The sequence below is a fragment of the Fusarium solani genome (genome assembly GCF_023522795.1).
Source record: "Fusarium solani strain SB1 chromosome Unknown bctg00000016, whole genome shotgun sequence".
Classification (NCBI taxonomy): domain Eukaryota; kingdom Fungi; phylum Ascomycota; class Sordariomycetes; order Hypocreales; family Nectriaceae; genus Fusarium; species Fusarium solani.
In genome coordinates this window covers 1,110,733-1,126,183 of record NW_027072142.1, presented here as the reverse complement: position 1 = coordinate 1,126,183, position 15,451 = coordinate 1,110,733, and the positions used below count along the sequence as shown (strand labels likewise).

Sequence of the window (15,451 nt, the reverse complement as noted above, 5' to 3'; positions counted from 1 at the left end):
TACCACTGTGTCTCCGCCACGGCATGATCAGATGCCTGTAATTAGGCACCTGCCTGGCGGGTGCCCATATTCGCCCCGCCCATAAGACTCGGGCCCTACGACGGCCTACTGTGGCTGCAGCCGGTCAATCAAGCCGTGTAGAGGGTCTTCGACCGGGGTTTCCATCAAAACCAAAAACGGCAATAGATCGACGCAGTTCTCTCTTTCCCCGGAGAGGAGATAACGTATAATATCCCAAAAGGGACCTGAATGATGGTATGAATGTGAGGCAATGACCTCCAAAGGCCGTTTCTGACTGTTGGCTTTGAGTCGAAACAAGATGTGTGTATCCGTAGGCCGGGTTTCATTTGATCATCTCTCTGTAGGCAATCATCGGGTAATGTCTCTTCCATTTTAGAAATCGAGCCGATCAAGCTGCTTCTTATTTGAGGCGACTAGGGAATCAGTACCGGAGGCATGGAAGCTGGTGAAGGTGCATCGGTCAAGTTTTCTTGTATTCAGACCCAATACCAGATCCGAGAAGGGTGCACGGACCAGAAACTAGGGTATTGGGTGCCAATATCAGTGGTGATTGGTACAGGAGAGTGAGATTGGGATGAAACAGGTCGCGAGGAGAACCCTACCACAGCTGACGAATACGACCATATCCAAAGGAAGGATAAAACAGATCACCTTCAGTCAGTCATTTAATTAGAAATCAAGAGCTTCAATGTATTCAAAATCCCCCGTCGAATGTGGCAGTACTGGCTTCAGATTTCTGAATATTGGAGAACTCCTTCTGACGTGCTGTTGGGCCTGGTCTGCAAGCCTTCAAGTGGCTCTCTGGTTGCGGTAATTATGTTGTGATCCTCTGCCTGCAACCCAAACCCTTGCCTCGGTTTCGGGTCCGGTGAGCCAGGATCCGTTGTCCAATAATACATAGGCTAAGCAAAACCAAGGAAGAAAAAAAGAACGCAGCCCACATGACTGAGCGTTTTTGTGCCTTTTCAAGTTTCCCCTCAAGTATCACGTCCTTTTATCCATTCACATCGGTTTTTCCTACGTCGGAGTCATGTCTTCCGAGGGCGGCAACGAGTGTACGCTCAATACCACGGACTGTATTCTTAATGCTTTGACAAGCATCGTGGACGAGCTACGGGCAAAAAACGACGAATACAATTGGGAACCTCTCACTTTCGCCTTCACAGCTGCGATTGGGTTCATTGCATTGTTTTTCGCGGCATTAACCATCGGTCAAGCTTTGCTTGCCGCGGGCCCCGGTCGACTCAAGTCCGGTGCATACGCCATTGGCCCGTGGGCACGCCTCAACGTACGCAGATTTGACTGGTTGGAAATGAGGTTTCGAACCGTCTCGCATACTCCTGTGCTGATTGCGCAAGCGATCATGCGACCTCACTGGGGAGATCGGGATGGTATTCAATATCGGCGTCAGAAATATGTCCTCCCGGACAAGACTAACCACATGAGCAACTATGAAGTCTCCAGGCAGCTTAAAAAACCATTAGAGGACTATTTTCCGGCCACATGGCTTGCCCTCTTAACGGCACTTGGTCTGGACGAAACTGGCTTATGGGGAGTGAAATCTACTGGTGCCGATTACATCCCAGCGGAATTTTCGGCTGTCCCTGCCTATGGCTCCATCAGAGCTGTTATAATCATAGGTACCATCCTATCAGAAGGCTACGGACGTATTGCCATTGACTCAGAAACAAACTTACCGAGGATACAAGGAAATGGATTTAATCTCATTTTCCGCCAACATCATTTGCTAGGAGCTGTCGGCTTCTTCGAGATGCACGACCCTAAACAGGCAACGAAAAATCCGTTTCAATGGCCTAACCTACGAGATATACGCAATACTATCTTGCAAGCCAACGGATACATGGATATTCTGAAGGCAGGGAGAGGCGAAACGGCCGGCGACCAACAGGTCATCATGGGGATGTATGCAAACGAGGCTGAATGGATCGACATTGACCAAGTACTGAGTTGCAAACTCATCGACAAAGTACAGTCCACTTGCACATGCGATGGCAAGAACGCTCACCCTTACCAGCTTTGTTGCTGGCAGTCGCCGACCCCATGGCCAGGATGCTGCAAATTGATCAGAGACTTTGGCCACTGGCGCCCTAATCTTGCAACGAATGGACCCTTGTACATTGTGTCAGCAGACAAGCCAGCCACTTCTCCAATTATCTTCCCTCATACAAGGGCAAACTTCCGCCGGAGGCTCAACACACTATTTCTCCAGAGCCGATTCTGGGCTCTGAACAATTCAGCCTTTCTGGAGCTCTCTCACGATCCAATCGAAAAATTCGTCAAAGACGAGAAATTCCTGTCCCAACAGGCAATGTCGAGTGTTGCGGAAATAGCTCAACGTCCGATCAAGGAGCTCAAGCTGACAGAGCAAGCATATGCACTCTGCTCAGCATATGTTTCTGGAATCTCCAACACCGGTAGTGACTCTCGGCGGAGTTCGAGACTCAAACAAAAGATATTGGAAGCTGAACTCGAAACCATCGACATCTGGCTAAAGGACGCCAAGATCGCTTTTTGCAGGCAGATGACACTGAGCGTTATCGGCAACGCAATACAAGAAATGATCAACAACAATGAAAGTGAAGGCTACCGCAACAGCCATATCGAAGTTTCTAACTTCGTTTCCGGTGACTTGGCAGAGAACCTCTATGATTTTAGGCAAGCTTTTCAAGATTCCAACAGCCAAGTTTACCTTTTCCAAGGAGAGACTAGTGACAAGCACCTCAACTGTGAAACAGCCAGACAAGAACTCTTGGAATCTATTCAGAAGCTTTACAATCTTTGGGAAACAGAAGAAAGGCGGCACCAACGAGAAAGAGACGGGGACGAAGAGGAGGAGCCACGCCAAGTTTTTGTGCGGCCCTATACAAACCAGCATCCTCTAGACGACCTGTTGATTTACCGGTCAGTGCTAATAGTCTTGCTGTATTCTTTGGCTATCGACAGTAGCGACCTACTTGAGAAGGATTCCTATGGACTGGTGGTTCCAATCATGTAGTATAGTAGGTGCTAAACTAAGTGTCGCATATCACCACTAGGTTCGTGCGACTGGATATGAAACGCGGCCCGTACTTTGGGGTTGTATATCAGGTTTCACATCCAACTTGTCGCATCAAGGATTCCAATCCTAACGACATGAGCTTAAATAGCTGTGCCCGAACACATGGCTGTTCAATTTCCTTTGTTCTTTAGATAATTCTCAATTTCTCATCAATTGTCTGGTGCCATCAATGATCCCTGTGGAGCCAATCGTCTGACAGAGGTCTTAGGGGTATAAAAGTGTGCTAACCTAATTAGGAAAATGTAACGCTTCCAACAAAAGCTTACTAACCCAAAATAGGAAATTGTAACGCTCTACCGCGCTCTGTTCTCCGACGGCTTTCGAGGTCACTGAGTTTAACCGTGTGATACAACAGCAACATAGATTTGAAGAAAAAGAATGCTTTTCTACATTGTTGAGGTATTTAGCTACCCAATCAAACTATATAAGATGAGTATTTCTGGTTGTGGTGTTGAAAACCTAAGTGCTGGTTCCCCTCTAGAATTTGGGTGGGAAATGGCGCTAGCATGACATGGGGTAGCTGGCGAACTGCAACGGGGTAAGCCGATGGACTCTGGTTCACTCACTTCTAGTGGTCCTATAGGGCTAGAAGCTTGTGAGTATATAAAGTGTAGGCCTGAGATACCTATAACAACGGAATGATCTCCCCTACCGAACCTAATCAGGATGCACGTCTTAAGCAACACAAGGAGGGTCGTTTGATCACTGCCCAACGCTCGGCCCACCCTCAAACGTAGCACGGCCGATCACGGGCCCTCCCCAACACCCAGTAAGGGCTTGGCCAAGACAACGTGTAATTCAAACAGCAAAGTGCATGGCTATTTTGGCGTGCTGCAGGCTTGAACATCAGGCATCAATGCGCCAATGCATTTCCGCCAACATTGGTTGAGAAAACACCGCATCCTGCCTATTTTATCCGCCTTGGCTGCTTGTGATGATCGTGTGAGGTTCCCAAGGGATAAACCGGCCGGCAGAGGGGATGCTGGCGTTGTCTTGAACAGGGTGTGGTCACGTCTGGTAATGTGCTCAAAAGTATTGAGTGTAACCAAGTTGTATTGATAGCTGAGGTAGCTAGTACATGAGAAAGAGCAAAGGAGTGTGTACTATATACTTGGAGCGGCTCACGATGGTGAGTCTGATCAGGTTCAGGTTCTATTCCTACTCAGCTTTAGCCGCCATTTCCCAGCAGCCATGCCCGGTAAGCGGGGCTTGGCCGACGGCCGAAGTGTTGCATATGCCTCTACCCAGATTGTCACACGAGTGCAACACAAGAGTCAGAGTGGTGTTGCAGATCTGTTGCAGGTCCGGCAGGTCTCGTATCACAGCCTCGTCTCATCGAATATAATGAGGACGAGGAAGGACGAAGACGAAGGGAGAGAGTTGAATCAATCGCTGATCTGTCCTCCATCTTAAGATTATCATTCAACTTGACTTACCACCCTCGTATCCGACACGAAGCGCCCCGAATGTTTATCCGTTGCGCTCCACCTCGCCAAACGCCATTTGGCGTTTGGCCATGTTGAAATGAGCATATTGTATTGTCTTAAAGAAGAAGAAAAGGACTGGTGTTAACCACCGGAAACTATTGACAAGAAGACATCCACATCCTCGCCTCCAATGGATCGGAATAGCCATTGATCCGTTAAACAATGGATCTCAACACGAGCTGCTCAATCATTGTTCACTTTGGCGAAGAGGATGATAGCTGATTAGGAGGAGGATTGCTAATAGATATTGGGCGGATTAGGACGGAGGGCTCTCTTCTCTCTTTGACTTACCTCCTCGAGAGAGAAAGGGGGGAGGGCATAGGTAGGGATCCCTTGCTCCCTTGCGGGGTCTACCTAACTGCCGCGATGGCTTCTATGCCTACTCTGGACTTGAACAGAATGATGATTGGCTGCATTAGTGTCACTAAGGAAAACGGGCCCCATTCCCAAATGATCCCTGATAATTTGGGGAAATGAGCTGGATTTTGGGAACGGGCCCCGTTCCCGAGGTGGTAGTAGACAAGGATGGTTGGGGATAGGTGATTGGCGCAGAAGCGGGAATGGGGCGCGTTCCCGACTTGAATACTTGGTAGGATCCCTATTACGAGGAGGAAGCAGTCGAATTCTACTCTGCTGAAGAGCACGAAGATCAAAGGCAACCCCAAAGCCCACGCATCCATACCGAGGAGCGAGCAGATCTGGCTAATGATAATGCCAACACTGATGTGGAATATACTACGCAGAAGTTTATCCATCAGTTCCTTGCCGGTATATATGGCTGTAGCGCCCAAAGCCACCGAGAATCTCTGACCGCGCACATCGAAGCTCAGGGACCAGATAACCACCACGGGCTCAACCGACTAGTCCCCCACAATGTACCTCATACACTTGATAAACAGCATATCCTCGCTCCCGAAATTGATGGTGAGGCAATGGGGCTTACCCCAGGTCAATGGCAGGAGTTATTCACCGGTTCTGCAACCCAAGACTTTGATGGCAAGCCCAAGCAGGCTTGCCTCCGCGTCGAACACCCCCCTCAGACTCCACCTGTTATTTCATTTGATGTCGATAGCTTATTAGGCTTTGTGGATTCTCCGGCAGCCGCGGCCCATGGGATACGATTTTATTCTGCTCCACAGCATCATCAAAACATTCAGACAGATGTTCACCTAACTCTTGATCGTGCTGCTCCCGATACAGAGCGACCTCGACTACTTCCGTCCCGACTTAAAGATGTGCCACATTTCACCTTTGCAAAGGTTGAAGGCGCTGATTTCATCACTCTCCACCTGTTCTTCCCACACTTGCCATGTCGCCGCGATTTCTATCGGTTAACTGACGAGCAGTTCTCGCGGTGGTTTGATGACATCTTCTATCCCGCCGTTCGTCAAGTTTATGGTGTGGATCGACTTCAGCACCTGCCGGCAAGTTATCGTCATGCCTTAGCTACCTGCCGTGCTCCCCAGGTGGAGGATCGTCTGCTCGAGACCCCTAGCTATCGGGCCCAACTACGGATGTCCTATTTCCTGTCACCGGAAGGCTTGAATCAAATGTGGGACCATGTTCTCACAGCGGTACGCCAACCAGGATTGCAAGACTTTCGCGATCCAGAGCTCTTCATTGAGGCCAAAGGCACTAAACTTCTGTTCAAATACCCGGATGCGCCATCTGATCTACTTGCGGTCATGGAGAACTTTGACTGTAAACTACACAGCGTTCTAGACTTCTCTCATATATGCAGCGACCGGTTATACGTCGATATGGGCAAAGAGACCTGCCCACCGCACAGCGACCTAGGAACACAAGTCAACAGCATTTCGTCACCTGGCGCTCAGATATACCTCTGGCGGCGTTGTTGCATCCGTCATCACCTCAGTCAGCTCTACGATGGGAATATTCCAAAGTCTGGCCAAAATTTCTACCATGAATCAATGCTTCGGGATGCTGGAGGCATGACTACATTGACGCCCCCGAACTCTCGACTCCGCCGCGGAGGCATCCTCTATGGTCAGATGTATAGTCTTACCAAGGAGATCATAGACGCCGCCCGCACGTTTCCATTTCAGAATCCGGATCTACGGCACATGGCATTAGATCATCGGCTCCATCGTGGTGCGCAGAACATTTCTCGCAAGCCACAGTCTGGCAAGAGCGTCATAGATCGTGCGTACATCGCCAGCAAGCGCCGCTGTCATTATGGCCTGGTAGATTCGAAACAACGATCCTTCGGCGTTCGGGAGGAATTTCGTATTTCGTGGGTCTTATTCCGAAGTGTCCTGGCGGTCCTACGCTCTTTGACCCCCGAAGCCCGCTCTATGAAGCTACCGGGGCCTCTACCTTATGTATGGGCAGTTTGCAGCCCTGTTTTTGTTGATTTCGTCTGGCACAATATTAACAAGTTTACGACTGGTTTTGAGCTGATCCGAGCGCAAGGTTCCACAGGTCTGACGACATGGGAACACACTGAAATGATGGATATGTTTCTCCGATGTCTGCGAGTTGCAGTTGGGGGACATGACTACTCCCGAGAAGGGGCGCTGTGGTGGAGTAGACGGGAACTGCCACAATCAGTAGGCTCGCCACAAGTGCACTACGGCCTTGGTTTTAGCCAAACATTAGAGCAGTATGGCTACTGCTGGATTGAGCCTCGTGTTGACTGGGCTCTCTTGAGGTTCCTTCCGGACATTACCGATTCAGCCTTATTCGGGAATCGCACTCTCCGACAACGATATCTAAAATGCGGTGGTCATGTCAAGCATTTCTTTGACCTTAGCCGCCGTGCCGACTTAGGCCTCGAGTGGCTCCGACGGTATCTTATGGAAGCAGTTATCGCCGATCAAATTGTGTCATGGCTTTGTCACATTTGTCTACGGCAAATGAGGGTTGACGTTCTGCGTTCCGTTCAGCGCGACCTCCGCCCTGGGGTTCGTACTGCGATCCTAGATGATCATGTCTACTTTTGTCGCAAAGGCCTTTCGGCTGCCTTGATCAATGGTATGACTGCAGTATCAGGCAATCATTCGCATTGCAAAAGCCCTCATGAGGCTGCTCACGCGTTATTCGGGTTTAACGATGGTCGGCCGCGAGACCATTGGGGAAACATGCCGTTTCGGAAGCTTCGTCAGCGGATATGTGCCGCATTGCAACATTTTCCAGCGGAGCGTAGGCTATCACAGGTATTCGCGCATCGACTTCAGTGCTACCTTTTTGCATACCATTGGGTATTGCCATACCCTTCGCCAGGAGGGCTAGCGCCGAGGACCAAAGATGGAAAGCGCCGGTGGTTTTCGATAGATATCCAGGGCGAGATCGGACTCACGGCAGAGAACGCTTCTTTGGAAAGCTGGTGCTGGGCGAGAACCCGCTGGCGGCCGGGGTATACTGCACCCGTCCCTCAATACCTCGATTGGAGCCACGATCAATGGCGGTCTTGGATTGATCGCCATGTCGGCCAAGCGTTATCGTACGAGACATGGGAACCCTGCCACGATCAGGAGAACCTTGCCCCAAGCTCATCAGCTCAATCAAGCCGCATACGTCGGAATCCTTCACGAAGTACTCGTCAATCTACTACTCAGCATCCAGGGAGCGGTCGTGATGTCAACTCCTCGATCTCAAATCCATGTGGCGTTGGAAGTGAAATGCACATATTGACGAGTCCCCGAGTCGCAATTCCAAGCCAACTGCAAACTGAGTTTGACTTTCATTTATATCAACAGGTCGAGCAGCATATGATAAGTTTTCGGAAGCAAATTGCAGATGGATGTGGACAAGCTTTTAAGTCGCAACGAGTAACCATGTTTCAGTCGGTACCCGAAGATACGATAAGCCGCCGTGCACCGCCACCAACTATACAACCGCGACTTGCCCCGGGGCCACTACTACCACCTAAGCAAGTGCTTCTTGTTCCGGAATCACAAATTACCTCGAGACTACCCCAACCAACCTTTCAAGTACATCACATGACTTGCACCAACCAACAACGGCCTCGCCGCACAGAAAATAGACATCAATCAGCTCGCAAACGAGGCCGACCGGCGAAGTATGCAAGCCGAGAAGAAAAGGCGGCGGTTAATGCTGCCCGAAGACGAGCCAGGAGACGAGCGGGCAATATCTTTTGATCGACCCACAGAGGGCATTCCTCAATTCTCCCAAGTCACCTGGATTGAATATAATGTTACTCATGGGAACTCGGGCAGCGGCAATTAACCATTACGTGCAATAAATGAGGTAGATGTCATAACAAGAAGGAAAAGACGTCAGCATAGGAGACCACAAAAATATCCCATATCTAAAGTCAAAGCCTTGATAGATGCATCTATCTATTTTCAGAAGCATAGAGCCATTAGCCTATATAGAGCCTAGCGCATGATTCTAGGAAGACAAGTCGAAAGGGAGGGAGAATCATTGATTGCCTGCCAAGGTCTACATTAGATTTCTTGTTGGCTGCTTTAGTGAGTGCAATAGAATAGCAGAATATGAATCCGGTCACATTCATATTTTACTATGTGCGTTGTGAGAGAGGAGATATTGCGGGTATTCACAGTGTAGCCAACCCAGCCCGCCAAATAAAAGAGTATTCTCAAGCTAGGGCAGCGATTAGCATGCGCTGCTGTATTAACCCGCAAAAGCAATAAAAAAAAATAGGAATTTCAAGGAATAATCTATAGCATCATCAAAATCAATTTCTAATGCCCAATTCTTCAACATCTACTAGAGTTAATATGGGGAGACCAACGAAGCGTGGACGACCACGCAAATATGCAACAGCCCAGGACAAAGTGACAGCAGATACTCAACGCAAACGTGAAAAGCGGCAGAAAGTTGCAGTGAGAGAGAGAAACTTACCATACAGCAATTTCTACAACTTGCAACTTCATTCTATTATGACTCCAGCTGATTGCAGCCATCCTATCCAGCACTTGGATAGTACAGAGAGCAGTCTCGTCGCAGAGCTCGACAAAAACCAAGACATCGGCAACTTTCTACCTCCACCTAGCCCTCCACTCCAACCTAGTACTGAGGAGGTGTCCTTTGACGATGGTGAGTCCCTTGGAGCAGCATTGATCCTATCCTCGAGTGATATATCAAAGGTGGACAGCACGGGTTGCTCACAGTTCCTACTTACAATCAATACTTAACCACCAGAAGTCATCAAAAAGCAGGCTATGGCTAATATTAGAACTTTTATAGACGCCATAGACTCGGTATCTATTTCGAATCACGAGAGTATCGACTCAGGCCAGGCCATTATGCTCGATACATCTTTGGAGACCTCCTCGCAGGTGCAAAATGGCGAGCCAGATCCAGTTGGACACCTCGCACAAGAGCTGGCAGAACAACTTGTCAAGTTTCAAGGATGCTGCAACGACTGCCATCAAGCAGCACAACGTAACCACATGGAAGACCCCAACGAAGACATCAGCCTCTTCACGTACCTGGAGTTCACGCCAGAGCTAGGTCCTGACGTCCTTAGCAACGAGGCGATCGCACACCAGAAAGACGACCTAGCCGGAAAAATGAGCCCTGAATCCAGAAGACAGGCCTTTTGTGGTCTTGACTCTAGAGCCGAGATACCCCACATTTGCCTAGATGAAGATGAGAGGGTTTCAAACGATGCCGGGGTTACCTTCGATGTGGATAGCGTCGTGGCCTTCCCGAGTAACCTTGCTGTCGCTAAGCAAGGTATTCGCTGGTCTCCTACTCGGATGACTGTATCTGATCTTCAGTCTGATCTTCACCTCCGATCAATCCCAGTCACATATCTTGATGCAAATGGAAAGCAACATCAAGTCCACCGGCCCGTGCACCAGATTCCTCACTATACCTTCGGCCGCGTTGTTGGATTTGAAGATATATCCTTATACCTTCTGTTCCCGAACCTATATCGAGAAGAGCAGAAATGTAGTAAGCTCAGGGATGAAGACTTTCGGCTATGGATGGTGGCATTCTCCTCCCTGCGATATACCAATGCTACAGCACGGCCCACGTCCAGCACTATCCATCGAGCTATGATCACAGTCGTTATAACTCTACCGCTCGTGGAGTAGAGACACTCTCTCGACGTGTGCATGCGGTGGCACGGGAACAGCAATTGGCGTACTTTCTACCACCGGAGGCGCTGGCAGATGTGTGGGCCAATATCCTCGCCACAGTCCAAGAACCAGGATTCCAGCAGTTCCAGGACGTTACTATTCTTCTTCAAGCAAAGAACTTAAAAGTTCTCACAAAGGATGTCACCTGGGAGAAAATGGTATCGCGGTTTCAAAAGTATTGGACCAGCGCTATTGATGAGAGCCATACCACAACAGACGTCTACTTTGATGTTGGGAAAGAAACTTGCCCTCAGCAGGCATCTCAAGTTGTACCCTGGAGCCAACTGGCAGCTGGAGCCATCGAGGATCCAACGGAGAAACGAGCAGAAACGCTGCTCTACCGGCGATGTTGCTTAGAATCATACGCCTTCCAGGTCGGGAATGGGTCCACTGACGACCAAGGGACCCAGAAGCAGGTCTTTTATCCATTCAGCATGCTTCGGGATACTGGGAGCTTGACAATCGAGACTGGAAAGCGCTCTCTACGCCGCGCTGCTGGCCTTCTCTACTCTCAATTCTACCCCAGTGTCAAGGAAGTCTTTGCAGCGGGGAATGTGTATCCATTCACAAACACAGCCATCGAGACGCTTGCCCTTGACAAGAAGCTAAGAAAGACATGGGAACTCGTTGGAGGTGGTCTCAGCCACCAGCCGGCCGCGTTGATCAAGGCATACCTGTACACAAGGCTTCGATGCCATTATGCCTTGCTGGGATCTATGCAGAAATCTTTCGGCATCAGGGAAGAGCATCGTGTTTCTAAAGCACTATTCTACGCTATTGACAGCCAGATGAGCTCCCGAGAGCTTCACGACAAGCGCCTTGTCATACCTACTGACGATAGTTCCCCGTACTATAGTTTCACGACCGATACTCTACTTCGATGGGTGCGGTGGAATATTAACAAGTTCTGTGTCGGGTTCGAGATGGTATACAGCTTTCAGGATCCTCACTTCGTAACATGGGAACATACCCGAATCAAGCTTATGTTTCTCCGATGCCTCCAGTTCTCATACTCCGGAGGCCTAATACAGAAGTCTGGCGGCTGCTGGCAAGGCATTCGACTTCAGCCTGATTCAAACCGGCCTGATGGACTTCGACGAGCCGAAGGTCTCGGATTTCGGTATACCATGGACACATATGGCTACGCCTGGTTTCTCGACAAGGTCGACTGGACTACGCTCACCTTCAAGCAACCCCATGCGGCCTATATGATGTTTAACAACCCATCCATGCAGGCCGCCTACCATGCTCGATACCGCCAAATTCGAGATGTACGTATTGACTTCATTCGGGTGGACAAAGCTCGGCAATGGATGATCGAGTTCAGTTCAGTTCCCGACTGTCTACAACTCCTGGAAAAGTACCTTCGTCAGCTCTGCTTATGTGCTTTTCGAAAAGACGTCTTTGCCTATATCAAGTCCGTAATACATCCTGATCACATGGAGGCAGCCCTAGCAGGCGAGGTCCCTCTTTGCTACGACAGTGTGCGCGATGCTCTGGCTGAGCGTCACCGTCCGCCCCAGCTTGCATATGGACATCGATTGGCGGTGAAGAATGTCGATATCCTATTTGCATGGCTCTGGGAATGGAAGGATGGCCAATTTGAACGGAAGGGATGGGACGATAAGCCATACCGTATGTTGTTTCAACAAAGCTTTCATGCCGTCAAGACCGCTCGAGGGAAAGACGGCGCTCGGAAGTGGCGGCAAGAGCTGAAAAAGTCATTCCTCAGAAGTCATTGGATGCTGCCATACCCACAGAGCCAAGGATTCATGCGCAAAGACAAGCAAACCAAGGAGTTCGTATGGTGGCCTAGCTTTCACCGAGGACTAAAGACCTACTATGGAGAGTTGAAGAGGTTTGGCTCTCTGACGCAACCATTACCAGCCTCCAACATCAAACATCATCCGAGCAACGGTTGGGAGCTGGCACCAGGCTACTTTACCAACAACTGTATGCCGTACGTGGTGGAACCAGAGCAGCATTTGCTTCGCATCTCGGAGGATGAGTTATTTGCCAGGCTAGTCCGGCTTCGGGAACAAGTACTGGCTGCTCCACACCGAGACATCGAGGCGTCGAGAGCGCCTATCATGGAATTCAACATTTCCGAGCCTAGTGTCGCAGGGTAGGCATGATCTTCGCGGCCTCATGAAACAACTGCGTTAGTAATCTAGCCGTATGCTTTAAATAACTCTGCGGGATGGAATACCCCGCACAAGAGATAACCTCGGACAACAATCAATCAACACACTGCTGCTGCTCATTATTCTTTACCTGACCCTTGATCCTTTTCAGCACGCTCAGTGCGACAGCCCTCACCACGTACGTAGCTCATTAGTACAAGACACCAGGTCTTAAATCTCCGATCTGATCTTCCGGGCCAAGACCTAGCTTAGGTCTGTCTCCGCTTTGGGACTGTAACTCAGCCCCAGCTTCTGACCCGATCAACCGCACCCCTTCATGTGAGCCAACTTTGGAATAACTCTGCCGGGTTGAATCTTCGTGACTACTGGTCTGAACTTGGTCTGCCGCAGACAGAATTTCGCCATATCGGAGCTTGTGGCGCTGTAACGGCGACAGAGCCTTGTGGATGTCACTATTCGAGCTGCCACCTTGCAGTAGAGGTGCTCCGAGGGCTCTCGCAACTTCAAAAGCATCGAGTGATACTTCGCGGCCGAGGCGATGCCACCCAAACAGTAGAAAAGCAATGATCAATGCTTGTAGAACCATGCAGGCCAGCGTGATAGCTAGGTACATGTAGTCGCTCTTGTAGGCACTTAATACCTCGGTCCGCTGCACCATGAGCTCCTGCCGCATAACAGCCGTGCGGTTGAAGTCCGAGTACGCAATGGCGCTGCGCAGCATCAGCTCACGGGCTGTGTTGACAATGTCGGCAGTTGGGTCTTCCCACGTCATGGTCCAGTTGTTATAGGCCGATATATCCGAGGTCAGGTAGTTACTGGCGGCTTGTCCAGTCGCGTTGAGGATAAGAGGTACGTATGTCTTCCCCCTGACGAAGCACGGCGTATGATGTGTAGAGGGAATCCAAGACGTAGAAGAAGCCTCCGAGCATGGTCTGGACGTTATCAAAAGTCCCAGTCCGGTATATCGAGCCAATGAGGGGCGTCGAGCTACTGAGGGATGAAGATGGGGTGAGTTTGATAGTGTGGTTCTGGCCTAACTGCCAGCGCTTTAACGAAACAACACCATCGTTGACGGTAATGGGATATCCGACTGTGGCTAGACGTAGCACACATTCTCGTTGAATCAGATCCCCCATACGTGTGGCCTTGGACTTGTACATGGCCGTTGTGTTGATCGTGCTGTAGTCTTCTTCGCCCCTGATCGAGACATTGAAAGCGGTGGCCTCTTTATCTATCCCGTTGGGGGAGGGGTTCGAGATTTGATTGCCAGTGCCGCCAGCGCTGAGATTTGCAAGGTCGTAAGGCAGAAGTTGTTCGGTACAGCTCACGTCGAAGCCAGGGGCTGGCAAAGTAAGGACGCACGTCGTATTGGTCATACACTCCTCTATGGGCAGCATAATGTCGTCTCGGTTGGCATACGCGCGGCTGACGTTGCTGAAGAGCGGTGTGAAAAGGTAAGAGTGGGGGAAGCCACCGGAAACGGTGCTAAAGTTGGCTGGGAACGTGGCATTCAAGACGTCGACGTTGGCACCAATAGACGAGGGCCCGAGTTCTTTGATCGAAACAGAAGAGGCTCTCTGGATTAGTGGTCCATCGACGATACTGACTGCGAGCGAAACAACTGCGGCGATCGCAAATTTGTCAATGGAGAGGTTCTGACCAAAGATGGCAGATATGCGGCGCTGAATGTCCAGGTCGAACTGGAGCTTGCGGACTTCAGCCCCCTTTAGAGCTTGCGTCCACCATGAGATCTCATAGCCGGTATGAAGTGCAACAGCGAGGCAAAGGTTGGCGAGGCTAACCACAAGCGATAGGAGGACGGATACTGGAATGGTTCGAGACTGATAGGGCCAAGCAGTGACATCTCGGCCGTCCGATGTGAATAGGATGGTGGCCAGTCCTACGCAGCACACCACGAAGCCGAGTATACTGACAAATGCGATCCAGGGGACATGTTTCCAGGATGGCTTCCATGCGATGCCGATATCTTTGGTAGGGGGCTGCATTGGGGACGAGGATAATACCACAGTGAAGATGGAGGTAGAGATGAGGAATAATACAGGGATCAAGAAGCGCGGGAAAGCAGTATATATTGCCAGCCTTGTTCCCCGAGAGCAGAGCTAAGGCATCAATACATACAACCAATTGTTGTCACGCGTTGTGGCCTTGACGCTGTTGTCATCTGGGCCCCACTTCCCGTCGGGCCTCATTCCTCCGCAGAGTGTGATCCACAATAATTATCCACAACGGTAAAAGCTGTCAGGGTGCGATAAGGACGGAATGGTCTTCCGTCCCTGATCCAATGTCTCGTCAGGATGGACGTCTTGAGCAACACAAAGAGGGCCGTTTGATCAATGACCACCGCTCGGGCCTCCCATTCAAACGATCACGCGCCCCCCCAAAATAAGCCACTTCAGCTCGACCAAAGCAACCTGCAGTTGGGATGGCAAAGTGCATGACTCTTTTGGTGTTGCTGCAGGTTTTGAGCATTAGGCAACAATAGTTCAGTACATTCCTGGTAATGCTGTGTGAGACAAGAGAGCAAGCTCGGTCACGACCAACATCTGCAATGCAGCACTCTGATTTTCCCTCTGAGGGCGAATAGACAACGCAGATCATCCTGTC

General features: G+C 50.1%; 3 protein-coding genes across 3 annotated transcripts; 2 read left to right on the top strand and 1 right to left on the bottom strand.

Moving 5' to 3' along the window:
• Positions 1–1,051: 1,051 nt before the first annotated feature.
• Positions 1,052–3,037, top strand: MRS44_018696 (uncharacterized protein; the record flags this gene model as incomplete). The annotated part of the gene is made up of 1 exon (XM_065616164.1): positions 1,052–3,037. The coding sequence occupies one exon, from the start codon at positions 1,052–1,054 to the stop codon at positions 3,035–3,037; it is 1,986 nt and encodes a 661-aa protein (XP_065472236.1).
• A 1,916-nt stretch (positions 3,038–4,953) lies between these two features.
• On the top strand, positions 4,954–12,811 carry MRS44_018695 (uncharacterized protein; the record flags this gene model as incomplete). Its single annotated transcript, XM_065616163.1, has 6 exons — positions 4,954–5,007; positions 5,181–7,581; positions 7,744–8,223; positions 9,484–9,630; positions 9,781–10,529; positions 10,583–12,811. 6 exons carry the CDS (start codon positions 4,954–4,956, stop codon positions 12,809–12,811), a joined length of 6,060 nt encoding a protein of 2,019 aa, XP_065472235.1.
• A 205-nt stretch (positions 12,812–13,016) lies between these two features.
• Positions 13,017–14,832, bottom strand: MRS44_018694 (uncharacterized protein; the record flags this gene model as incomplete). The annotated part of the gene is made up of 2 exons (XM_065616162.1): positions 13,017–13,585; positions 13,680–14,832. 2 exons carry the CDS (start codon positions 14,830–14,832, stop codon positions 13,017–13,019), a joined length of 1,722 nt encoding a protein of 573 aa, XP_065472234.1.
• Between the last annotated feature and the right edge of the window lie 619 nt (positions 14,833–15,451).